This window comes from Apiospora marii (genome assembly GCF_038362585.1).
Source record: "Apiospora marii strain CBS 49790 chromosome Unknown utg000002l_segment0_segment0, whole genome shotgun sequence".
Lineage (NCBI taxonomy): Eukaryota > Fungi > Ascomycota > Sordariomycetes > Amphisphaeriales > Apiosporaceae > Apiospora > Apiospora marii.
In genome coordinates this window covers 4,206,038-4,229,286 of record NW_027117373.1, presented here as the reverse complement: position 1 = coordinate 4,229,286, position 23,249 = coordinate 4,206,038, and the positions used below count along the sequence as shown (strand labels likewise).

At 53.3% G+C, this 23,249-nt stretch overlaps 10 protein-coding genes across 10 annotated transcripts; 4 read left to right on the top strand and 6 right to left on the bottom strand.

The window, feature by feature from the left end:
• Positions 1-82: 82 nt before the first annotated feature.
• On the top strand, positions 83-1,324 carry PG985_003027 (uncharacterized protein; the record flags this gene model as incomplete). Its single annotated transcript, XM_066822796.1, has 5 exons — positions 83-277; positions 340-830; positions 894-921; positions 1,063-1,236; positions 1,268-1,324. The coding sequence occupies 5 exons, from the start codon at positions 83-85 to the stop codon at positions 1,322-1,324; spliced, it is 945 nt and encodes a 314-aa protein (XP_066690228.1).
• A 452-nt stretch (positions 1,325-1,776) lies between these two features.
• PG985_003026 (efflux pump antibiotic resistance protein) lies at positions 1,777-3,474 on the bottom strand (the record flags this gene model as incomplete). The annotated part of the gene is made up of 2 exons (XM_066822795.1): positions 1,777-3,109; positions 3,176-3,474. 2 exons carry the CDS (start codon positions 3,472-3,474, stop codon positions 1,777-1,779), a joined length of 1,632 nt encoding a protein of 543 aa, XP_066690227.1.
• Positions 3,475-3,913: 439 nt separating this feature from the next.
• On the bottom strand, positions 3,914-4,607 carry PG985_003025 (uncharacterized protein; the record flags this gene model as incomplete). Its single annotated transcript, XM_066822794.1, has 2 exons — positions 3,914-4,331; positions 4,459-4,607. 2 exons carry the CDS (start codon positions 4,605-4,607, stop codon positions 3,914-3,916), a joined length of 567 nt encoding a protein of 188 aa, XP_066690226.1.
• A 1,323-nt stretch (positions 4,608-5,930) lies between these two features.
• PG985_003024 (uncharacterized protein) lies at positions 5,931-7,097 on the top strand (the record flags this gene model as incomplete). The annotated part of the gene is made up of 1 exon (XM_066822793.1): positions 5,931-7,097. The coding sequence occupies one exon, from the start codon at positions 5,931-5,933 to the stop codon at positions 7,095-7,097; it is 1,167 nt and encodes a 388-aa protein (XP_066690225.1).
• A 207-nt stretch (positions 7,098-7,304) lies between these two features.
• PG985_003023 (GMC oxidoreductase-domain-containing protein) lies at positions 7,305-9,369 on the bottom strand (the record flags this gene model as incomplete). Its single annotated transcript, XM_066822792.1, has 4 exons — positions 7,305-7,911; positions 8,015-8,829; positions 8,904-9,247; positions 9,309-9,369. 4 exons carry the CDS (start codon positions 9,367-9,369, stop codon positions 7,305-7,307), a joined length of 1,827 nt encoding a protein of 608 aa, XP_066690224.1.
• A 2,496-nt stretch (positions 9,370-11,865) lies between these two features.
• PG985_003022 (glycoside hydrolase family 28 protein) lies at positions 11,866-13,301 on the top strand (the record flags this gene model as incomplete). The annotated part of the gene is made up of 4 exons (XM_066822791.1): positions 11,866-12,334; positions 12,384-12,411; positions 12,473-12,575; positions 12,648-13,301. The coding sequence occupies 4 exons, from the start codon at positions 11,866-11,868 to the stop codon at positions 13,299-13,301; spliced, it is 1,254 nt and encodes a 417-aa protein (XP_066690223.1).
• Positions 13,302-13,582: 281 nt separating this feature from the next.
• On the bottom strand, positions 13,583-15,530 carry PG985_003021 (uncharacterized protein; the record flags this gene model as incomplete). The annotated part of the gene is made up of 5 exons (XM_066822790.1): positions 13,583-13,781; positions 13,838-13,962; positions 14,015-15,231; positions 15,324-15,374; positions 15,434-15,530. The coding sequence occupies 5 exons, from the start codon at positions 15,528-15,530 to the stop codon at positions 13,583-13,585; spliced, it is 1,689 nt and encodes a 562-aa protein (XP_066690222.1).
• A 1,074-nt stretch (positions 15,531-16,604) lies between these two features.
• PG985_003020 (uncharacterized protein) lies at positions 16,605-18,539 on the bottom strand (the record flags this gene model as incomplete). Its single annotated transcript, XM_066822789.1, has 3 exons — positions 16,605-17,327; positions 17,380-17,820; positions 17,874-18,539. 3 exons carry the CDS (start codon positions 18,537-18,539, stop codon positions 16,605-16,607), a joined length of 1,830 nt encoding a protein of 609 aa, XP_066690221.1.
• Positions 18,540-18,898: 359 nt separating this feature from the next.
• Positions 18,899-20,713, bottom strand: PG985_003019 (uncharacterized protein; the record flags this gene model as incomplete). Its single annotated transcript, XM_066822788.1, has 4 exons — positions 18,899-20,019; positions 20,072-20,162; positions 20,218-20,481; positions 20,543-20,713. The coding sequence occupies 4 exons, from the start codon at positions 20,711-20,713 to the stop codon at positions 18,899-18,901; spliced, it is 1,647 nt and encodes a 548-aa protein (XP_066690220.1).
• Positions 20,714-22,233: 1,520 nt separating this feature from the next.
• On the top strand, positions 22,234-22,879 carry PG985_003018 (uncharacterized protein; the record flags this gene model as incomplete). The annotated part of the gene is made up of 2 exons (XM_066822787.1): positions 22,234-22,377; positions 22,502-22,879. 2 exons carry the CDS (start codon positions 22,234-22,236, stop codon positions 22,877-22,879), a joined length of 522 nt encoding a protein of 173 aa, XP_066690219.1.
• Between the last annotated feature and the right edge of the window lie 370 nt (positions 22,880-23,249).

Below are 23,249 nucleotides of genomic sequence, written 5' to 3'. Positions count from 1 at the left end.
TAGACCAGAATGACATATGCCCGCATCCCAAGAGAACTCGTTCACCTCAATTTTCCACAACCCTGAGCATCACCTTCACGCAATGGCTGCCAAGGAGATGACAAGTTCTCGCGACGGCGAGGATCGCGGGCCGAATCTTCGAATTTACATTATAATCATGCTGCTCCTAAGCCTTTTGGCTATAAGCCTGCGCTTATGGTCCAGGAGCCTTTCTCATAAGCACATGAATCACACGGTCAGATTCTGGTGGGATGACTGGGCTGCAGTAGCCACTATGGTATGTCTCGCTCTAATGATCTGATGTTTGCATCCATTCAGATGCTGACATGCCGTCGACAGCCATTCCTTCTTGCTCAGTCCGGTATCATATTCTACATGCTAGATTCTGGCCTCGGGCGTCACATTGGGACACTTTCGGACGACATGATTGCGGCGAACCTTGTCGCCATCTATGCCGTATATTTCGTTTATGACATCGCCCTCTTCATAACCAAAACATCTGCCCTGCTTTTCTTCAGTCGCATATTCACCAAGTACACCACCAAAACCTGGTTCAACTACGCACTGTGGGTTACTCATGGGCTCAATGTGAGCTGGCTGCTGGGCATCGTGTTTGGCACCATCTTCATGTGCGACCCCGTCGCAAAGGGCTACATCCCGGACCTTGATGGCCATTGTGGGCAGACCAGCGCGCTTTGGATTGGCAGTGCTGTTCCCAGTGTGATTATCGATCTCACCATTTTGCTCTTGCCCCTGCCCAAGATTTGGGGTCTCCAGCTTAGCCGCGGCAAAAGGGCTGGCATCAGCTTTGCTTTCATACTCGGATACTGGTAGGCTAAGGAAACCCCCCGATTCCAATTCGTCTCGTGGGCTAATGTAATGCAATGCGCCAGTGTCATTGTGGTGTCGATTGGCCGCTTGGTGACAGTCATCACGTCTGCTCAAGCACTGAATGATGATCTCACCTGTAAGTTCACCTTGATTCATGCAAATGAACCAATGTTTTCTTTTTGGTTATCTTTCCCTTCAAGTTTTTGGTTTTGATGAGTTACTGACCTCCAGACAGATGAAGGGGTTCCGGCCCTCTATTGGCTCTGCGCTGAGTCTCCGATCACGCTCGTCAGCATCTGTCTTCCTGCCATGCTACCTCTGGGGCGCCACCTGGTCAACAACTACATCTCTCCCGTCTGGAGCAAAGCGTCTTCACTTATTAGTTCTCAAAATAGCAGGGATAGGGTACAGGATGAGAGCGGTAATTCCCAGGCAGGATCGGATGGATTTCGTCTCGGTCTGCGAAACAGGAGGAACCAAGGAACAGCCCTAGAGTCTGGCTTAGAGGATGGTAGCATTCACTCAGCTGACAGTCGTCGAAGCATCTTGAATGGTGCAAGCAACCAAGGCTACGAAGCCAGAGTCCTTTGCGGGCACACTCGCCAGACCGATGGAATGGGTGTACCCGAGCAGGCTATCCGTGTAGGAAGAGATATTGAAGTCAGTAGGCACATCGGTAGATCATAGATTAGGCCTGTTCGACTGATTACAATAAAGACAATCTCTTCTTTGATCTTGTAAGGCTCTGTTCTAATTGTGTAGCCTATAGGTATAAATGTAATAATATATATATGTATAAGAATTATATTCAAATTTTCAAATTAGCGAATTGATTTCCAATGTCCATAGTACTAGAAGCCGCAATGGTCTGAAAAGGTTGGAATAAGAATTGGACGGAGCAAAGCCACATGGAAGGGTTGACTGGTCGAATGCACCGATCGCGAATCACTGTGTGAGGACTAATCGTTCACGTTTCATAACCGAAGATAAGACAAACCCCAAAGCAGCGCCGGCTACATTGAGGTAGAATACTTGGCCGATCTTATGGGAAACGACCTCGCGCACACGCAAAACGGTTTCGGCGTCGACACTGTCGAACAGGTCGGTATTGGCACCGTCAATGGCGGCCATGATCCGATGCCTAGGCCAGTCTGGGAGGATGCGAGCGACGTCGTCTGTGGCACCGTTGAGGAAGATGGAGGTGGCCATGCCAAGAGATATGGCAAGGCCCGCCATTTGTGCGCAACTTAGAAACGCGGTGGCTTCTGGCACCGACTTTGGCGCCACCTTGACCTGGGCGACAGTGTAACCAAGCTGGACGACGGGGCCAACACCCAAGCCTCCGATGATAGAGTAGCCACATATCGCGCCAAAGCTGGTCGTATAGTTCAGAGTGGCGAGGAGGTTGTTCCCAATAAGCATCAAACAGCTGGCCCCAAAATACCAGGCCATGTAGAACGGGGCTTTTGCAAAGAGCGGGCCAGCAATCGCAATGCTTACAACAACGGCGCCGACGAAAGGTATGGTGTAGGCCCCGGAGGTCAACGACAGGGAACCATATGTGAACTGGAAATGTAGAGGCAGCGAGTAAACAGTGACCACGAGGTTGGAGATTGCGAGAGCAGTCCAGCAGAACAAGACCACCATTTCCCAGTTCGCAACGAACTGAATGGGGAAGATACGGTCAACTGTCAAGAGCGAAAAGCGTTGTTGAATGGCAAAGATGATCCATATAGCGACTGTTACGACGTACAGAGCGATCATACGCCCGTCTTGCCACGGATAGAATGTCCCTCCGAAACTCAGGATCATGATAACCGTCACGACACCACCCAGGAAGAGCGTTGCTCCTATATAGTCGATGCGCCACAACCTCTCCCGTAGTGTATTACTAGTGGGCGGGACGATGGACGGGATCAACAACAGACAAGCAGGGGTGGCAACAGCGGCAATCACGAGGTTGATATAAAATGCCCATCGCCAGGTCGCCGTGGAATCGGCGAACGCCCCGCCGATGATGGGCCCTAGAATCGTGCCGAGGCACCACGAGACGCCAACGAGGTTCAGGTAGTGCGTCCGCTCCATGGGCGTCGTAATGGCCGACACGATGTTCATAGTCCCGACGTAAATCCCACAGCCCCCGAACCCGGCCAGGGCACGACCGACAACAACGATCTCGACCGACTGTGCGGATCCAATGACGGCAGACCCGACTTCGAAGATACACAGAGCAGCGAAGTAAAGAGTCTTGTTGTTGAACTGCTTATTGAGCTTGCCCCTGGTTTGTGAAACGTTTAGTCAGTAAAGAGGAGAGGGCTTGGTGGGACAGGCGGCGGTGACTAACCATAGAGGGTTCGCCCCAACTTCTCCCATGGGATACGAGCACGAAAGCCACGGCAGCATGTCGATGCGCTGGAATGTCTCGACGATACTGGGCCTGACATTGGCCATGACGGTATTGTCGAGTGCGTAGAGAAATGTCGATGATAGCAACGCCGTAACGGCGACGACCCATGCAATGCCCTTCAACTTCCGCTCGCCGACGCCCTCGTCACTGGAGGCCAGCTCCCGGGCTTCGTCGGCGGCCAGATCTCGCGGCTCGGTTCCCTTCTCTAGGGCGGGGTTTCCCTGAGGAGTCGTCATAACTATGGTGAAATGGGCAATGCTATTTCTGCCAGTGATTGGACGCGCATTGAACAGAAACGCAATGAGAACGACCACGACTAACACTGAGAAAATGCGAGGGTGCTCTGGAGAACATGGAAGGCAACAGTGCCTATTGACAGAACCAAATAGAGCGGGCCTTGGCAGTTACTCTGAGGCATACACTCTGAGATCTAGGCGAGATTGCACTAAGGGGTAATTGGGGTCCGTTGTACGCAAGGATGTAGGCACTTGGTAGTTGGTGGTCCATCTGACTTAGAGATGCCTATTGCATTGACAAGTACCGATAAGTATATACATGTACAGGAGCAAATGCAGTGATAGATTAAACATGCAGGTGTGCGGGTCTCCTGAGTCCTGGGGATATGTCTTTAAGCCAACAGCTAACAATTCATGCACGACAGCAAGCCCGCCCCAATCAAGTCCACCTTTGATCGTCGCCATTGAGCTGGGCAAGCACTGCGACCCACCGGTACGCCCCCACGATGTGCGCTACCCCCACGAGCTCGCTCTTGGCCAGCTTTGACGTCGCCTCGGCCCACGTATCGTCGTCCAGTCTGGCCTGCAGCGTCGTCAAGTCTCGGCCCAATCGGTAAGCCATGGCCTCCTCCTCCGCCAATCCGCTTGGCACCTTACCTGCCAACCCCTCGTTGTATTGCTCCTCCGTGATTCCGACCTCGTAAGCACAGCTGCGGTGACAATATACGATGTACGGCACATTCAGAATCGATGCAAGCCCGAGGATAGCCAGCTCTCGGGTTCGCGGCTTGACTGCCTCCGGGTCGTAGCAGGCCTTGGCAAGCGCAAAGAACTGTCGCGTAATTATCGGGGAATAGCTGCGCCGTGAGATTCCCTGTCAGTGCCCTCTTTTTCATCCTGTCTGAGTCTAAAGTCTGTCTGGGAAACCTGTAGTTCCGAACCGTTGCGCCGGAAGTTCAAGAGAAGAGGCCCATGGTACGTTACCTCAGAGGGGCATAGCAGCCCACTAGCGACTTGCCATCCTCTTCAACGAATTGGAAAGGAGGTCCTCCGCGATGCATCTTGCTCAAAGCCTCTACCATGACATCCTTGGTCGCAGGGTCAGGTGATTCGTCAAAGGGGAAACGAGGCATCGTAGGCTGGTGATCGCGGCCAGCAATAACGCATCAATCAAAACTGTGGACAATGATACTCAATTCAAGCGGACAAGGTGGAATCTTTCGAGGCCCAAAGTACTAGAAGCTGTTAAGATCACATTTCAAGCGTCTTCTACGTTTACCTGCAGCTTTGATATTTGTACACTTGAGATTTGCAGCACCCCTTGGACTACCACCTTATTTCGAACAACCAGGTCCATACTAATATGTCTATTAATAGCGGCGACTCATTTGCCTGGGGACCCTGCGATGTATATTGTATCCAGAGCAAGCATTCCCTTGGTTGAGTTCCCTGCCCTAGAAGTGGATCTACATACTTATCGACAAGGCGGCAAGGGCTATCAGGCGAAAAACAAACAACAACCTGCCTCTCTGGTCCTCGAACTGTGACAACTCACAGATGTGAGGGTAACATGGATAAAAGATGTTAGACAGGCAGATACAGGCTACCAATCGGATTATCATAATTAGCACTGTCACTGTGCAGGGTTACATGTGATGGAACACACGATGGCAAGTCAGCCTGGGCAGAATACTGGGGCTAGCAGGAAAGGGAAGTGTGCATTAGCCTGGAGGTTTGGGATTACCAACCAGGCAATCCCAGTCGATCTTCGCAAACCGTTGAAGCTACCCAAGGCCACTAATTCGGAACCAGGGCTACATCCGATCCAAATGTGACGCACCCGCAACTGCCTGTAATGCATGCCAGTCATCGGTGATTGAATCACTTAGGTAGCGATTGGCGCTGCAATTGGTCACGCACACCATTGCAGCATCTGTTGCCCCTCCTGCATATCATTGGCATGAAAGAAGATCATTTGCCTTAGAAGCCCCTTTTGGTTATTGAACGTGCGCTACATGAGTCCGCACGTCGTCGGAAGGTTCGCCATCCGATGTGCTTGCAGTGACCCCAGTCCTATGGATATCATGCATCTGCTTGCTGTTACGACAAAACCAGAGCGTAGAGCTTGTCGATTTGCATCATCTGCGGGGCCATCCACAGGCCAACTCTTGAGAACATCAACGAAAGTAACGGATAGCGACATCTGCGAAACATAGTCAGATTATGGACGGTTCCAAGCATCCACTGAAGATCATGATAGTAGGTTGCCTCTTGTCGACAGTGGATGACAGACTCAGTAACAACTTCAATTGTAGATTGGCGGGTCACTGTCTGGTCTGATGTGCGGGATAGCCTTGAAGCACGCAGGCCATGCAGTCACTGTAATTGATCCAGAAGGCGATCAACGCCAAAGTCACATGGCGGGTGTATGCCTAGGCCCAGACGCGGAGGCCTTCATGGGGCAGCATGATAGACTGTCCGACGTGTTTTGCCATAGAAGCAACCGCTTGCAGACTCTGAACAAAGACGAGGATCTGAAAGTATTTGTCAATATAATTCGCGACATCACAAGTTGGGATACCTTGTACTTTCGCCTTCGGTCCTGTTTCGATGGTTATGCAAGCTCTATCTATGCCGCAGCACCGTCAGTAGCGGAGACGGACGGTCCCGCGGAGTATATCTGCCACCGGAAACTCGTCGATATTCGCAGGGTATATTCCGACTATCAGCAAGAGCAGATGGGACTGACTACGCTCGATTGTTCAACTGGGGAGGTCACAGAGATAAAGGCCGACCTCGTGATCGGTGCAGACGGACCCGACTCCTTTGTCCGGTCCAGGTACCTGCATGGCACAAGAAGACAGTATGTCGGTTATATCGCTTGGAGAGGCACGGTTCGGGAAGCAGATGTCTCTGCAGAAACGCGAGAAGTTTTTCATCGCAGCGTCACCCTTCAACTTATGCACCTACAGCACTGCATCATGTACACGATTCCTGGGCATGACGGATCTCTTAAGCCCGGTGAACGGCTCCTCAACTTCCTCTGGTATACCAATGAGTCGGAGGAAGCCTTGGACGAGATCATGATTGATGGCGTCGACGGGCACCGCCATCACAACATCGTGCCCGCGGGGCGCGTCCGTCAAGATATATGGGACACGCGTGTGGACATGGCAAGGCGCATCCCACTTACTGCCCCTTTCCTGGAGGTTATCACGAAGATTGAGCGTCCCTTCGTCCAGGTCATCACCGAGTTCTGCTCGGAACGTGCTGCCTTCGAAGATGGGCGCGTTCTCCTCGTCGGGGACGCCTTGTCTCTTTACCGACCCCACACAGCCTTCAGCGCGACGCAGGCCGCGTTCGATGCATTGCAGGTCCGTGAACACGTCGATGGGAAGATCTCCGTGCAAAGATGGGAAAATAGGGTCCTGAGGTTCGCTCGCTTGCACTGGTTGCAGAGTATCTGGTGGGGCAGCTACTATCAGCACCGGAGGCCATTCGCCCTCCTCATGGCGATGCGCTACTGGGCCTACTGTGCTGTCGACAGACTTAAGGCATGGTGGCATGGGGAAGAGCCTCTGCTCAGAACTTCAGTCCGTAGGCTAATTCCATATGACCCATGAAACAGGCTTTCTCGGCGGTTCCCATGGGGAAGAATGGCTTATACTTCGATGGTAATACTTGAAAGACAGTCACATTTCCAGAAACAAAATCAGTATTACGCTAAGTACAATAAACTGTCATGTGATGATCAATATGACCGAATCGATGCCGAAACGCACTGTGTCCCATCGTCCTAAATTCAATTCGCTGCCCGATGTCGCAAAGCTTTAATTGCCCAGCTCGAGTTCATTGATGAGTATAAGAGCGGCTTTCTCTCCGATAGCCATAGCGGCACTGTTGGCATTGGCGGCAATGTTGCTTGGTGGGATACTCAGATCGGCCACTTTCAGTGCCTGTACTCCGTGGACATTCAGGTTGGCATCCACGACCCCGCCCTGGTCTGGCGTTGCCATCTTGCAAGTCCCTAGTGAGTGCCAAGTGGTGCCCACATTCTTCCGCAGCCAATCTTCGATGGCCTGGTCATCAGCGTCGCTGTAATCCAGCTCGGGAGGAGAGCCAGGTGCTGAGGGCGTGGTGGAGCTTGCAGTAGACGGGGCAGCTTGAGAACCTGAAGGAAACTGGGGGTGGGTCCAGGCAAGCTCTCCATCGAAGCACCGCATCCGACGAGCCATCTCGCGCTGCGTTTTATACATCCAAATATGCATCTGGATATCACTACCCTCAGGGTCGGAAAAGAAGCCCACGTCGAAATCAGGTGGATCGTCCAAGGAGGAACCGGTGATGTGGATGCTTCCCCGAGACGAGGGATACGCACTAAATACAGCAATCGAAAAGTACTGTCCCTCCGGAAGGTCGGTGTGGTCTCCAGGATAACTAGGTAAACAACATGTATTTCTTTAGCTTTAGAAGATCTTACTACGTAACCATGTGTACCTTGAGCGGGAGAGAGGTGAGCAAAGAGATGGGCCAACCTTACCAACCGCAGAGACTTGCTAGCATGAGTGGTCTATCCGGATGACACTGAAACTCCTCAAGCCAAAGCCTTTGTAACGAATGCCCCAAGCTACCGACCTCCTCGTCTTTGGGGCGAAGCTTGCAGGATGCATCTACTCCGTTCCAGCTCAGGATGCCTGAGTTCTGTTGAACCAAGTGCTCGACACTCAGGCGGCCGCTACAAACGGCGTCGAGGGTCTCCTCGGGGAAAAGCGTCGATTTGTACGAGTAGATCATCATGTGATGATCCTGATAGTTGCGACCGACTCCCGGGCTATGGATGATGGTGGGAACGCCGGCAGAGGTCAATATACCAGCGTCGCCAACGCCCGACCGTTCCAGAATCCCCGGAGTGCCAAGAGCACCGCACGACAGCACAACCATTCTTTTGGCCCTGACGAATCTGGTCGAGGGTGGGTTGTCGTTGTCGCCGGAAGGCTGAGAGACCGGCTGAAACTCTACGCCGACCGCCCTTTTATCTTCAAACAGGACGCGGACGACTCGCGATTCGAGCAGAACGTGCAAGTTGGGGTGTCGCCCGTCCGCGATAAGCGGATGTATGTACTGGTGGGCAGTATCCTGACGCCTGCCTGCGGGGTCGACATAGCGCATTGCACGCTGCACGCCATCGATGGCGTCCATGGTCTGGAGATCGGGGACCTCGGGCCACCCCGACTTCCTCGCGGCGTCGATGAAGTCATCCTCGAGCCGGGAGGAGCGGAACCCGTCACCTGATACGTGCATTGGTCCATCGGACCCATGGATGTGGCCATCGTCGGCGCCATGGTATGTTTCCCACTGGTGATGATGATAATCAGTCGCCTGTAAACTGCGCCACAGCAGTTCAAGATCTTAGGGTAAAGGGAACACACCTTGTTCATACACTGCAGCATATCATCCGCGGACCACCCCGGTGTTTTCCAGGAGTCAAAGTCGGAACGCTGGGGGCGGGTGTACACCATCAAGTTGACCGAGGAGCCGCCGCCCAGCAACCCACCACTGGGAACAATCAATTCGCGGCCCGCGAGGTCGTTTGACCTATTGGCTTTCCAGTAGAGACTATGCTTGCTGTCAGGTGCGAGGTTGGCCATCAGGAAGGCCGGATGTGTGATGGTGGGGTTATCGTCATTATTGGCACCACCCTCAACCAGAAGAACCGAGAGATTTGGGTCGGCATCGGAGACTCTGGCTGCAACGATGCATCCGGCGCTGCCACCTATATTTGAGGTTAGCTGGGAATTACCGGTGGCCCTGACGCGAACGTGTGAGACAATTACCTCCCGCAACGATAATGTCCACCTCCTGAAGGTGGGGTGGGAGATTAGTGTAAAACCCCATTTCGGCAAGTGTGTACCGAAAAGATCTCTGGAGGCGAGGAAGAGTTTCAATGATTAATGGGTGGAAGTTAGAGAGTGTCCTCAAGATGAAGATAGGAGGCTGTATTATATATAAATATCAAAGAGAAGGTCGGCTTTTCCTGCAAATCGGGGTGACGAGTTACCCCGACACGAACCACCTGGGCCTGCGAGTCGAAAGACACTCGCATATGGAGGGGTGGGGGTTGTCAGTTGAGCTTTACATGCATCACTTGGCGCCATCCAAGCCCAATTTCACTGCGACACTGGCTTACTAAACCGCCACCTGGTCATACCCGCCCCCACGGGTTGAGACAGAGAGAGAGAGAGAGAGAGAGAGAGAGAGAGAGAGAGAGAGAGAGAGGGATGAAACCTAAGTCGAGATACCTCAACGGCGGTGGCCTGCTAGTATCTTATGTACTTTCATATAGCATCTATGACGGACCTTTTCCAGTCATGGTATTGCAATGACCGAGTTAAAATAAAGCGGTTGTATAATGCTCAGTCCGCATTCGGTTCAAGAGTCTAAGGACTCATCCACACATAATATAAACGACTCCAGGCAAGACGGCTCACGTCGAAAACAGTGTACGCTCATTCATTCATCTCAACACTACAGACGAGAGCGGGAGCTATAATGGCAGGCTGAGCCCAGGTACACAGGCATTGACGTAGGTGTCTCTCTTAGCTTTTTCCCTGGTCGCCGGGTCAGTTGCCGCCGCATATCTATTGGTCAAACGTCAGGGGCTGCGACTGGGCCAACAAATTGATGAAGTTATCGGCCAGCATTCGAAAGAGTTGACTGTATACAGTGAGCCGGCGGAGGTTGAAACAGTGGCTAGAAGTTCGTGAGGATCTCTCGATTATGGGGTTTTGACAATATCGTAGGTCTAGCCACTTAATCAGATTTGATATTTACGCTATAAAGGCCGGATAATGTGTAGTGCGATAGGTCGGATTTGCAGCGAGACACAAAATCTGTTTGAGGTAAATAGCAGATTCGATTTCCTCGGTGTTTAGTCGTTCCTAAGTCTCATTCATAGCCCGGAGAGGGCATTCTCTGGGACCAGGAATCGTCTTTGAGTTGACATAGAATTATGCTGATTTCTCAATGGATTTGCATAGTACTAGTCACATCTCTGTATCGGAGGCCTTAGGAGGGTGATGCAAAACGGGACCCTGTGGGTCACGAGTGGTATATCACATAACATTGGTCTCTATGACGGTGAAGCTCGCATCAGCTTGCTGAAAGTCCTGTGGCTCAGCGTTGCACAAGGTTCACTGGCCGGCGAGGATGTCTCCGCCACCCAGCTTGACAAAATCTGACCTCACGGCAGCAGGCCACACCCTGACTTTCAGTTCTTAAGTGGCATAATGGCTTTGCTCAATCATACCTATAGCCAGAAACCCGTCAAGGCTAGGTTGATCCCATCGCGTTCTACTTGGCCCCGAACCCGGCATTTGTACACTTTCCGGATAGCCGATCTCCCGCCTCATATTATGTCGACCAGGCTTCGGGGTGATATTTCCAGCCCTCGTGTCATTTCTCAGTTGCATGGCACATGGTTTTGTCTGATATACCCTCTACTTCTTCCTACCTATCCGCCCTCTTCCAATGTCCCATTCTATCATGATCCCAGGAGCCGAGTATAGTTTAAACTTGGAACGTAAGTAAATACATAATCAACTCGGTTAAGATAAGCAACGCCTAGAGCGACTACCATGACGGGAAGAGGCTTGTATAATTAGTCATCCAGAACGAGCATCGTTGAACCCATCTACAGGCGGCCGTCATCATCGCAGCAGGGCATTGATCGTCATTGTGCATGTAGAAGTCGGACCGATTGCCAAGGCCAGCGCGGGGACGTCCCCATCGCGAATCCACCTTCCCCGTGGAGGCCCACATCAAACGAGAACTCAAATCGGTAGTTCTCCGAGAAATCCCTCTCGACGAGTGGTTGTCTACTCCACAGCGCCTAAACGTTTTGGCAAACTTCCCAGCCGCGAGTGGGGGAGCGTGGGGGAACTGGGACTAGATCACAACGCCAGGTGGAAAGTGTGCCGATCCGGAGCCCCGTGTCGGGGCATAGACCGCAAACAGTCGGGGTTCCGCCCGACGAAGAAGAAAAACTCGAGTCAAGCCTGACAAATTATATCCACCGGCGACTGCCCGCTCCCGATATCTTCCATGGCAGCCTTGCAGCGATCTACAGGACAGTTGCTTCTTGTGTGCTCCTTCTCCTTGCATTCGCTCGTGTTAGCCGAGCGGTATATCCATTTAGCTTGGCGGGATGATATCATAAGGCAGTCGGGCTAGGATTCGCGGTAAAGCCATGCCGGATATCCCCTGCCCTGTCGTCTTAGTCATGTAGTATATAACCCGTCGAGTCTACCCCGTGATTCACTCTCATGGTTGGCTACGGGACAGACGAAAGACTGTCGATCATTCCCTCCATCCTCGCGTCGTCCGCCTTCCAAGATGTTCGCAAAGCTCCTACTTCCGTTCCTCGCACCCGCGGCGGCCGCATCATTTGGTGCAACACTGGCTCCTCGGGATAACAACGTCTGTGTCGTCGAGCCAGCCGCCAATGGCTCCGACTCGGCGCCGGCCATCCTCGAAGCCTTTGAGCGCTGCGGCCACAACCCCGCGGGCGACGCCAGCCAGCGCGGCAAGGTCGTCTTCAAGAACGAGACGTACCACATCCAGAGCGTCATGAACACGACGGGCTTGTGCAACGTCGACGTCGACCTCCAGGGCACCCTGCTGTGGGACCAGAACATCCCCTACTGGCTGAACCACTCGCTGCCCGTGGGCTACCAGAACCAGTCGAGCGCCTGGCTCTTCGGCGGCGAGAACGTGCACTGGGATGGTCACGGGTACGGCACCCTGGACGGCAACGGCCAGGTCTGGTACGACTTCGTGAACGGCACCAACAACTACCCCGGCCGTCCTCACCAGATCACCGTCACGGGGTCCCCGCGATAGCGTATTCCAAGGTATCCGCTTCGTCCAGAGTCAGATGTGGTAAGTGTCCAACCCCCGGCGTCAGTGACTCAAAGATCCTATGCTCATGGTCATCGCACAGGACTGTCACCATCATCCACTCCGAGAACATCTTGATGGAAGACATCTACGTCAACAGCACCGACACCAAGCAAGAAGTCGGCTTCGACTTCTCCTCTCTGAACGTGAGTCGCCTTCTCTCCCATGACCCTTAGTTGGGCTGTGCCCTTCGCGATACTAACCAACCACCCGAACAGACCGACGGCGCCGACACCGTCTACGCCAACAACATCACCTTCCGCCGCTGGGTCGTCGACAACGGCGACGACAGCATCGCCATGAAGGCCAACTCGACCAACATCCTGATCGAGGACTGCCGCTTCCACACGGGCCTCGGCATCGCCATCGGCAGCATCGGCCAGTACGACGGCGAGTTCGAGATCATCGAGAACGTGACGGCGCGCAACATCCAGATCCTGGACCAGATGCGCTACGGCGTCTACGTCAAGACCTGGACGGGCCGCGTCGCGGGGTACCCGCCCAACGGCGGCGGCGGCGGCCTCGGCTACGCCGCCAACATGCTCTTCCAGAACTTCACCCTCGACGGCGCCACCGGCATCTTCGCCGTCACCCAGTGCACCAGCTACAACGACGCCACCGGCGGCTGCGACACGTCCGAGTTCCACGTCCGCGACCTCGTGCTCGACGACTGGCACGGCACCGCCGTCAGCGACGTCGTGGCGGCCGTCCAGTGCTCCGCCGCCCGCCCCTGCACCGGCATCGAGATCAAGGGCATCGACATCGTCGACACGGTCAACGGCACGGCGCCCGCCAGCTACCTGTGCGACAATGTGTCGGGTCCCCAGGGCTTCGCCTGCACTGGCCCGACCTGGGAGGAGAACAACAGGTAGTAATGTTTGGCGCTCCGTAAAACTTCAACTCAGTGCCGATATATCATAATCTTCCAATAAAACAAATCCCATTTGCTCAGCGTTGGAAGTTTGAAAAGTGTTTGAGCAATGTAATGCTGACTAAAATACATTGTACGGTAAAACAACCGTGCTTGACTCGCCAGTAACGCAGTAAACGGGGACCTAGAGTGAAAATAGCAAGGGTTAAGGTAGAAACTCGGCCATGTGGCCCAACCGCAGTCCACGATGGTCTTAGACCGATATAGTACATCTTCCAACAGTTAGAGCTTGGAAGCCCGAGCCTCTTTCTTCGCCAGCTCCCGGAGCTCCTTCCGCAAGATCTTGCCCGACGGGCTTTTCGGGATCGCAGGGATGTAGACGACGCCTCCGCGGAGCTGCTTATATGGTGCCACTTGCTTGGCCACGAAGGCTTTGACTTCCTGCTCCGATACTTGTTTGGGATCGGCTACCACGTATGCACTGTGGTGTGTCAGCGATTGAGCATAGTGGAAACGGGGGTTAAGCGATATACATACCGTGGAAGCTCCGTGCCATCCCCCTCGACTCCAATGACTGCCACGTCTTGTATCTTGGGGTGAGACAGCAAGAGGGCCTCGAGCTCCGCGGGAGCCACTTGCGTGCCTTTGTACTTGATAAGCTCCTGCGCCCAAGTTAGCTGCTGCGTGTCTCTTTTGCGATTATCGGGTACTTGCCTTCTTCCTGTCCACAATGTATAGCATTCCCTTTCGAAACACCCCGATATCTCCCGTGTAAAACCAGCCGTCCTTGAAGGCCTCGGCATCGGCCTTGGGGTTCTTCCAATACCCCTTGATGACCACAGGGCCCCTGACGAGGATCTCGCCCTCCTTGCCGGGCTCGACATCGCGACCGTCGTCGTCGATGAGACGCGCGGAATGGTTCGCCACCAAGGACCCGACCGTGCCGGGCGTGTAGAGTTCCTCTTCCAGCGGCACGACCGTGATACTACCCGTCGTCTCGCTGAGTCCCCACGTCTGGCGCAGGCGCGTCATGCCCTTGCCCAGCTTCTTCCCCACCGCGACCTGGAGCTCCTCGCCCATGGGCGCGGCGCCCGTGATGGCGTCTACCCAGGCGTCGAACTGGTCGGTGACGTTGGGCATCTTGGAGATCAGGAGGTAGATGGGCGGTACACTGAAGCCCGTCGTCACCTTGTACTTCTTGGAGTACGCGCAGAACTTGGCAAAGTCGAACTTCTTCATCCAATACATGGTTCCGCACATATAGGTAGAATTGACGAGGTAGCCCATAACTCCCGCAATGTGCGCGACCGGCAGGTGCGCGATGCCGATGTACTCGTAGTCGGGCCCGCGGAACTTGGCATTGTACTCCTTGATGGGCTCCAGGACGAGGCTGCTCTCAGCCACGAGATTCTGGTGCGAGAGCTTCATGGCCTTCGGCAGGCCTGTCGTCCCGCTGGAAAAGAGTAGGCAGACCACGCTGTTCTCCAGCTCGTGGACGTCGGTGATGCGACGCCAGTCGAGCTCCTGGTTCGAGATGGGGACCTTTGCGCCACTGGCGGCTTCGTATAACTCAATGTGCTTCTCCCCACGGTACAGAAGGACGTTGCGCGGGGGGAACCCGACGAGCTTCGCGGCAGCGATGGCGTTCGCCTTGGAGTCATCGTTGCAGATGATGACCCTGGGCGTCGTTTCCCGGAGCTGGTAGGCCAGCTCTTCTGGTGTGGCCGAGGGACTCGTTGAGGAGAAAATCCCTTCGGCAGCCGAGGTGGCGTAGAATACGAGTGGCAGCATGAAGTGGCCGCCAGAGATGTTGAAAACAACATCCTGAGATGGGCCTTGAGCACCCACACCGTACTGGTCGCGGAGGACGTGCGCTAGCCTCCTCAGCTGTAAGAGGACTTGGCCTTTGGTCAGGTAATTGGAAGGTTCATCTGTCCCAAGATTGTCAATTACAGATCGCCTTGCAACTCGATGGGCCGGCAGCTAGGAGACGGAGAAAACGGCTTGATTAGGCTTTACTGACCTGCGTCTACATGCAGGACTTTAGTGTCGGGTGAATAGCATTGTTCGGATTCTGGCAGGTGTCAGTCATCCTGTATGTCTCGGGTGTCTAACAGTAGCTCCACTCCATACCAAACAGCAGCGTCAGTAAGTCGAGACTTGGCACTGCTAAAGTCCTATGAGACTTGTATATCGTGCCTTGGGCCGTCTTCTCGACCACGGACGCCATCTTGAAGTTGATGTTCCGCGAGTTCGTATTCTTCCGGTTTGTGGTGGATGATCCCCAAGTGTACTTGGGAACGAAGAGGGGAACTACGGGAAAGAGGTGAGAGGTTCGTGCAGCTTGATGAGAATGAGCTGGTTGCGCAGAAAAGAATCTACAATAAAAATAAGTACATGTGTGTAAGTATGTAGTAGCTGAGAAGGTTTGATTACGGGAAGTACCGCAGTTGCTGGCGTTGACGAGAGGGTAAGGAGACCCCTTCGGGTTTTATCGCATATTGAATCGCCGTAATGACCGTTCTCTGTGCAAACTGACCACCCAGCAAGTAAGGATGCAAGGGTGTATGCAGTGTGGCGGTAAGTTGTATGCATCGATTGACTCTCCCCGCACCGTTGATTAGTATTGGTCCGAGCTGGGAAGGCAACCGAGGCCCCGAGGTGAGGTGATGATTGCATGACAATGGAATGCATCGCGGGGCATCCAATCACCTCGGTGTCCCATCATCGACCGGTGTTTTTGGAGATAACGAAGGGAAAATTGTTCCAGAGAATTATCAGGGAATAATGACCCTGCCAAGAGTGAGTCTATTAATAGCCTCACATGAAATTTCTTGTAACGGGCGTATCTTGCAGATTGATAGATCCAACACCAAAACCTTAAGTTAATGGGCAGACAGATCGATTGACTGTCACTTGGCGCGCCTAGTACCCGTATCTCGGAATCCCCCCTCCCCACATTGAGTGCCGGGCTAGGGGCTGAAAACTGACTGTTCAGTGGTAAATCCAACAGCACCGACCGATTTTCAATACAGTCTAAGACTAAATCTATCTCTCTCTATATGCCTTGCCATTTGATTGGTACAGTCTTATTTATGCCTGAAACCTATATTGTTATAATAAATTCCAATGCCCCAGAATGCCACGAGGGCTAAAAACTCTGGCTCAGACTTGCCTTTACGACCTCATTGCCAGCGGCACCTCGGGTTGGGCGCTTCAAGGGTTACTACAAAGCAGAAACACACAATGAGAACGCGACCACCACGGGTCTAAAATCGCCAGCTCGGAAGTATCTGATGTATCATCACTGCCAGATTGGAGTTAACGCAGCACTAGCTACGCGCCCTGAAGACTGATCGATGCGGTCCCCTTTAGCTTGCCCGTGGTACTCCCCAGTTTTGCTGTCCGAGTCCCGAATTGTATCTTGAGAAATTCTGTCAGTAATACTGTCGTGGTAGATCCAGTTGGATGATGGGCTTACCGCTCGCTTCTTTTCCCGCGCAATCACGGGAAGGCTGAGTTGGTCCGCCAGCAGTCTCAAGGCTCGCTTAGCCGGTTCGATGTCGGCAGAATGGGCCTTGTTTCCAAAATCACACTTCTCCCAGACCGGACTTGACATGGCAAAGCGGACGAATCCTTCGTCGAGATAAGGGTGTCGAACCTCTTTGCCCCAGTTCGCCAAGACGCGGTCGTCTCTCCCCAAGTTACGCTGGCCGATCCGGGCAATGTCCAGCTCGAGTTCATCAACCAGGGCTGGGTAACCTTCCCGTTCGAAGGCCCGCACGTGACGAGAATAGCCCCCGAACAACTCATCGGCCCCAAGCCCGGAAAAGAGTACGCGAGCAGGAGTACTGACCATTGGGGCGCCCGAGTCGAACTCTGCGGATTCTGTGTAGCTAGCGCCGATGCCCCGCCCGGCGAAGTACAATGCTAGGGCGATTGACAAATCCATCTCGGTGTCGTGGGGGTAAATCAATGACACCACACGAGGTTTATGTGCCATGGCCTCCTCGTAAGGTACGTTTACCTATGGGATCCGGTCAGTCAAGGGAAAAACCGGGAAGACTAATGCGCCTTACAGCTATGAAGCGCCAGTGCCGGGAAGGGCAAGCACGTTTTAGCTCGGCGAAGGACTTCCTTCCCGTTTGTCTATCTGGACACCGCTCATAGTCATCAGTGACAACTACGCCGGGCTTGGGGGCTCCCTGGTTTTGCGCAGAAACGCGAGGGTTTTTGAAAGCTACATTGATCAGATCAATTCCTTGTGCAGCGGGGAGCAACTCGTCAGCCATCCTGGCCAGGACGGTGCAGTCAAGGCCACCCGAGAAAAGGATCGCGACGCGAGTGTCAACCTCATCAGACTCATGATCCGCAGGTCTGGGAGGCTCTGGAATTCCGAGCGCTCGTAATTTCAAGGCTTCTTTCAGGTGATGGTGCAACAAGCTGACAGACGGAGATGCGCAATCAAGCTGCTCCGCACCCTGGGGAAGATCCTTGTTGAATTTGCCAACTCCCAAAACCTACCGATATGAGTCATCAGCTGCTTTTGGGGAGAGGCGCGTCTGGCACTTACCAGATCCGCGCCATCAGACTCGACCCACTCGTGCCGAGAGATGTGATGGCCTAGAGAAATGGGCTTCTCGCCAGAAGACTCTGGATGAAACTGAACGGAGTATATGCCATTGGCTTGGACTTCGTTCCAGCCAGAAGCTGGGTTGTCAGCGACACTCGAAAGCGATAGCGATTGGCCATCTGGCCCTTCTCTCATGAGCAAAGAACGACGACCGAGGCGGTCGCGGCCAAAGTACAAGCATTGATCGACAGAGTCATAGAAGACAAACGCGAAAGGGCCCTGGATCTTCTGCAGGGTGCCGAGGATGTGCGCCTGCCGGTCTTGGGCAGGACTGTCATCGCACTGCGCGAGGCGCGAAAATATGGCCTCCCCATCGTTGCCGTTGACTACCTCGTCGCCGAACTTCCAAGCTTCGCCGTTCCAGCAAAGTACAGACTTGGAGTCGCCATGTTGAAAGGGCTGCTTGGCGACGTGGTCACCGCGCAACGCAAGCACCGTGGACGTGAAGTTGAGCGCGATGAGGAGATCAGGCGCAACACTGGGCAGCGAAATTTCCCTCTTCACTAGGCCGAGATGATCTGGGCCGCGGTTTATCAGAACTTGCTTCAAGTTCTCAGACAGCTCGTTGTGCTTGGTAACTGAGATGGTTGCGTGTATGCCGCACATGGTTCCGGGATGTGTGATGGCATGGAACAAGCCTTACGGATGCATCTGGGGCGGACGTGTCGCGGTCGTTTGAATGCTGAAGAATTTAATGGGTTTAGTGGGTGGGGCAGCTTTTTCAGCGCCTTGTCGGAGCTGCGAATGCCTAAACGCCGACGGCCAATTGGCTGCCTGCTAGCTGTATCAAACTCAGGACCATCATTCATTAGATAAAAAGTCCGCCCAATTTCATCGGAAATTGATGAGCAACATATGACTGACGACAATAGCGTGTTAACATTCGAACCTCCTTGACATATATGGCTCCTTTTAACTATGTCACCAGCTTGTCATCATCCGAGATCCGTCATGTATTCCCATGGTTACCTCCGTAAATCATCTCCACTTGTGGTCGCTTCCTTGCCTCTACCCCCTTCAACTGGCTTCTGGATTTTGCCGACGATGCCAGTTCCTCTGAAAAAGAGCCCGACCAGGACTGTGCAGAACATAGCCAGCGCGAAATTGAGCCAGTTTGCACCCCTCAACCCAACCAGTGAGGGAGGATCCCAAGGGAGTACTTTTCCAGATTGCTCAACAGGGACCCCTCGCTCCCGCGCCATGATGGCCGTCTGAGCAGCAGTGGTAATAGCCAGGCCAATCGATCGACCGAGCTGCCCCGAAGCGTTGATCAACGCTCCACCTAGAGCTTGGTCTTCCTGCGGTAGCGACGCAGACGTGAAGAGCGTCAAACAAGGCCATGTGATATCGGCGCCCACCACGCCCAGAATCATAGCTGGAAAACCAAAGGCGAAGTAGGAAGTATTCGAGGGTATGGGAATCGCGAACAACAGACACGAGAGCCCCACGGAAAGGTTTCCAACCATCAATAGGATGAAAGTTGGCACCCTTGAGATGAGCCTGGAGATGACGAGCGCCACGAAGACACCGCAAACTCCTGTGGGTATGAAGCGTAGCGTCGTCTGCAGCGGGCTCAACCCTTGATAATCCTGGAAGAAGTATGTTGCGTATACGATCCAGTCGTTAAATACTGCGAAGAAGATCCCCATGATCAGCATAGCCAAGCTGAACATGCCGCTCTTGAATACCGATACTTTCATCAAGGGAGATCGTGTCTGAGAGTGCGTTTCAAGGTACCACTGCCACGCGGCGAAGATGGCAATAAGCAACCCAGAGATGACCATGAGCATATAGATCCAGATAGTCTGCCACCCCACCACATTGCCTTCGGTCAGGGCAAACAACAGAGCAAGTAGGCCAGCCGTAATCAGAAAACCTCCAAACCAGTCGACAGATGTCCAAAGCGAGGCCTTCTGCTTCTGAACCAAGGGGTTCGGTGGCTGCGGTGGAATGAAGAGGACACCCGCCACGGTCACCAGACACGATATCCCAGCAAGCGCCCCGAAAACCCATTTCCAGTTGGCGTATGAGGCGATGATTCCACCCAGCAGGTTGCCGAAGATCGATCCCAGTGGTGCGCCGCTAGCTGTAAAACAATTGTCAATTGATGTTCTGTCCGCGATTCTGGATTTACCAACCATATGCGCTGAATGCATAGTTCTTTGCTTTCCCAGGAGGAAAGGTAACCCCCAGGATCCCAATGGCTGTCGGCACATTTGCCGCCGCGCCCTGAAGCTGGTCGTCAGTCTATGCCCTAAGTACCACCAGTATTAACGGTTCTTACAAGACCTTGAAGTCCCCTGAATACGTCGAACGCGATTTCGTTGGGAAGGAATGGGTTGGCGATTAGTGTGGCAGCTACAAAGGCGCTACCCAAAATGAAGATGATTCGTTTGCCATACAGATCAGCTATGCGACCCCATAACAGCAAAAAACAGCCAAATGTCAATGAATATGCCGACACAACCCATTGCAGTCGGCTATTGGGAATACCGAGTTCTACACCCAGAGTCGGGAGGATGATGACCACGGCCTGGATCGAAAGTGTCTAGGTAGGGGTTTCAGTACACATTGCCCGCATTGAACTGTTAAAGGCGACAGTAACTGACGTTCAGAAAGGCCGCGCCCGTCACTGTGGCCACTAACGCAATGCTTTTGCCCTTGGATAACGGTAAAGCCGATATTGTGTCGTCAGTTGTGTCACCAGCGGGTGAGCTGCCCTCGCAAAAAGATTCGTTTTCCCGAGTCTCTGCTTTTTCAACATCTATCGCACCAGACATGGTTGGCTCGGAATTCTTCCGCTCAATCATCGTACATATAGGGATAGAACCTCCGTAGCAGGCCTTGTGATAAGTGTTAAATATGATAGATGATGACGACGAGACCGTGTATTTTTGTCATGAAGAGAGAGACTGACGGAACCCAGTCAGAATTCAATGGGCTGGCGCATCGTCCAAGAAATCGCCAATAGATAACATTGCGCAATCTGGCAGTTCGCCATTTTCGTTCGATATGCCGAGCGAGGACCGGATCCAGCACCCCTCGGTCGCTCCTTCTTCATCATGGATCGCTTACATGCTCTTTCCGACCCTCTCGTTGCTACTTGGCGTTAGTGGTGGGGGTGGAGCTGGGGTAATGGGGGAAGGAGCGAGTGCGGCGCCGGCGGAGCTTTACCCAAAAGGCGACCTTACACAGGCAGGGGCCAGGCCAAACAATCCTCCATTGGATAAACGAATAAGCCGGCTTACTATCGTTGATAACCGGTGACGTAAAACAAATGCTCAACTGCGCCTACTCTTGCCTAGGCTGTATATACCTAATGGGTCGAGCCCGCTGGTGTATGCGGTTTGAGCTTTCGAGGATTTGGACTCGCGGTTCTGCAGTATGACTGCGGATGTGGTGAAGGCAGGCAACCGATTGCGCGCTGAGATCCAGTCGCGGCAATTCCGAACCGAAGTCCCTCGCCTGAGCAAACAAAGGACAAACAAACCTTCGGACGAGAAAAAGACAATCTTCCATGACAGAGACAAGTCGGTTTCTGATACCGAGATCCTCTGGCCAGGTTTGACAACCGGATCCCAGCACGTTTACCTTGACATCCAGTCTTTACCCACGGAGCCTCCCACCATAACTGAGGCTGGATCCTCGATGCACAAAGGGCTCTGATAATAACTCACCTTTCAGCATGTAGAAGTTGTTCGGCCCGCGTTTTTGCCCATTTGCAACCCGAAAAGAGCCGACTGGATAGTGCGATACAGCGCTTTCCAATCTCGGACTTGGTCAAGGTGAACCTGGCTCCCGCGACTTCGAGCACCGAACATCGAATCCGTTGACCACAGTCTGGGTCCGTGTTAAACGAATTCACGATGGCGGGCCGCTTGTCATTTTGCATTCCTCTCCACTGCCCTCTGACAAACACATACAAGCAAGAGCTGCATCATGAGTTTGAAGATCGGCGGTCGGCCCTGTCGCTGCGAGAAATTCCTCTTTCGTGTCCGGTATTGTGCACGTTAGACCTCGTCTCGGGTCCACACGAAAACTAAATTTCGTGAATGATGTGTATAAATCAACAATGTAAATTTCTCTGCCTTCGCCAGCATTGCTGGGTATCATTTGCGACTGCCCACTGCCCTCGAGCTGCCGAAGCAGACAAGGATTACGGCCTGCGTCGCAACGTGGACAAACGCCCCCAAAAGTGGCGCCATTGACGCAAGTGATATATAAACAATTGGATTGGGCACATTCTGTTCAAGTCAATTTTGAACGCACCCTTTTACCACTTTGGTATTGGAAGAGCATCATGAGCGAATCTGAGGAATCTGAGGGACCTTCCTCCATTTCTTCTTTCGATTCCGGTTCTTCCTACGATTCCGCGCCACGTCTCCCCCGCACCAAGAACAGACGCGCAAACCCTTGTACGTTGTTTATGAGGCTTCCTGCCGAGGTTCGTTTGGTGATCTATAAATTCTTCATCGCGTCATTCTACTCCGACCTCAGTCAACTTGATTGCGTTGAGACACCACGAAGAATGGGATACTCTTGATCCGAAGCCCGCAATATATCTTCAGCTCATAGGGACAGCACCCCACTGTTCCGACGGCTACAAGCGCGATGAAAATGGCGCGCTTTTCAGGAAGAAGATTGGAAAGCCAGGCCGCCACAGGTTCCATAAACACAGCCCGTGGGCTTTGTCGCGTGTTTGTCGCACGGTACACGCCGAAGTAGCCCCCTTGCTGGATGCCATCGATATCGCGGACATTCACTTCGAGATTCAGCAGTTCACCGAAGCCGAGATGCGTCGATGGGTTACCCTGCCCTCAGCCAACATGACCGGCGTTGAGCGGGTCAGTCGTATGCGCCAGTGGGACATTAAGGCGGAATCGAGTAATATAGGACGTCGGAAATATCGGACCTTGAAATCGGACCTGGGAGAGTCCGCTGCGTAAATGAAACCCCACCGAAGCACATCCAACAGCAACAAGGCACATTGTAGAAACAGTGACGCGTCTAACTTTTCTCTTCATCCAGGGAGGAGATGGGAATTGCTGGTTACGGCTGGCGAAGCGTCTACGCCAACTTTGCAACCGTTGACCCAGACACACTTACAGCCTTCGACCCAGAGACCGGTCTGGATGCGGATGGTCGAGCTGTTGTTGAGGTTGCATACTCAGCGGAATACTGCAACGAAGGGAGCCAGCCTTGTGAAGAGAGCGTAGAATCTGCTGTACTGGATGCGTGGGACACATTTGACAGAAATGCTTGGATGCAGGCTGGTCAGCCTCCAGTGACTGGCGATCTACTGGTAAGTTCAAAGCG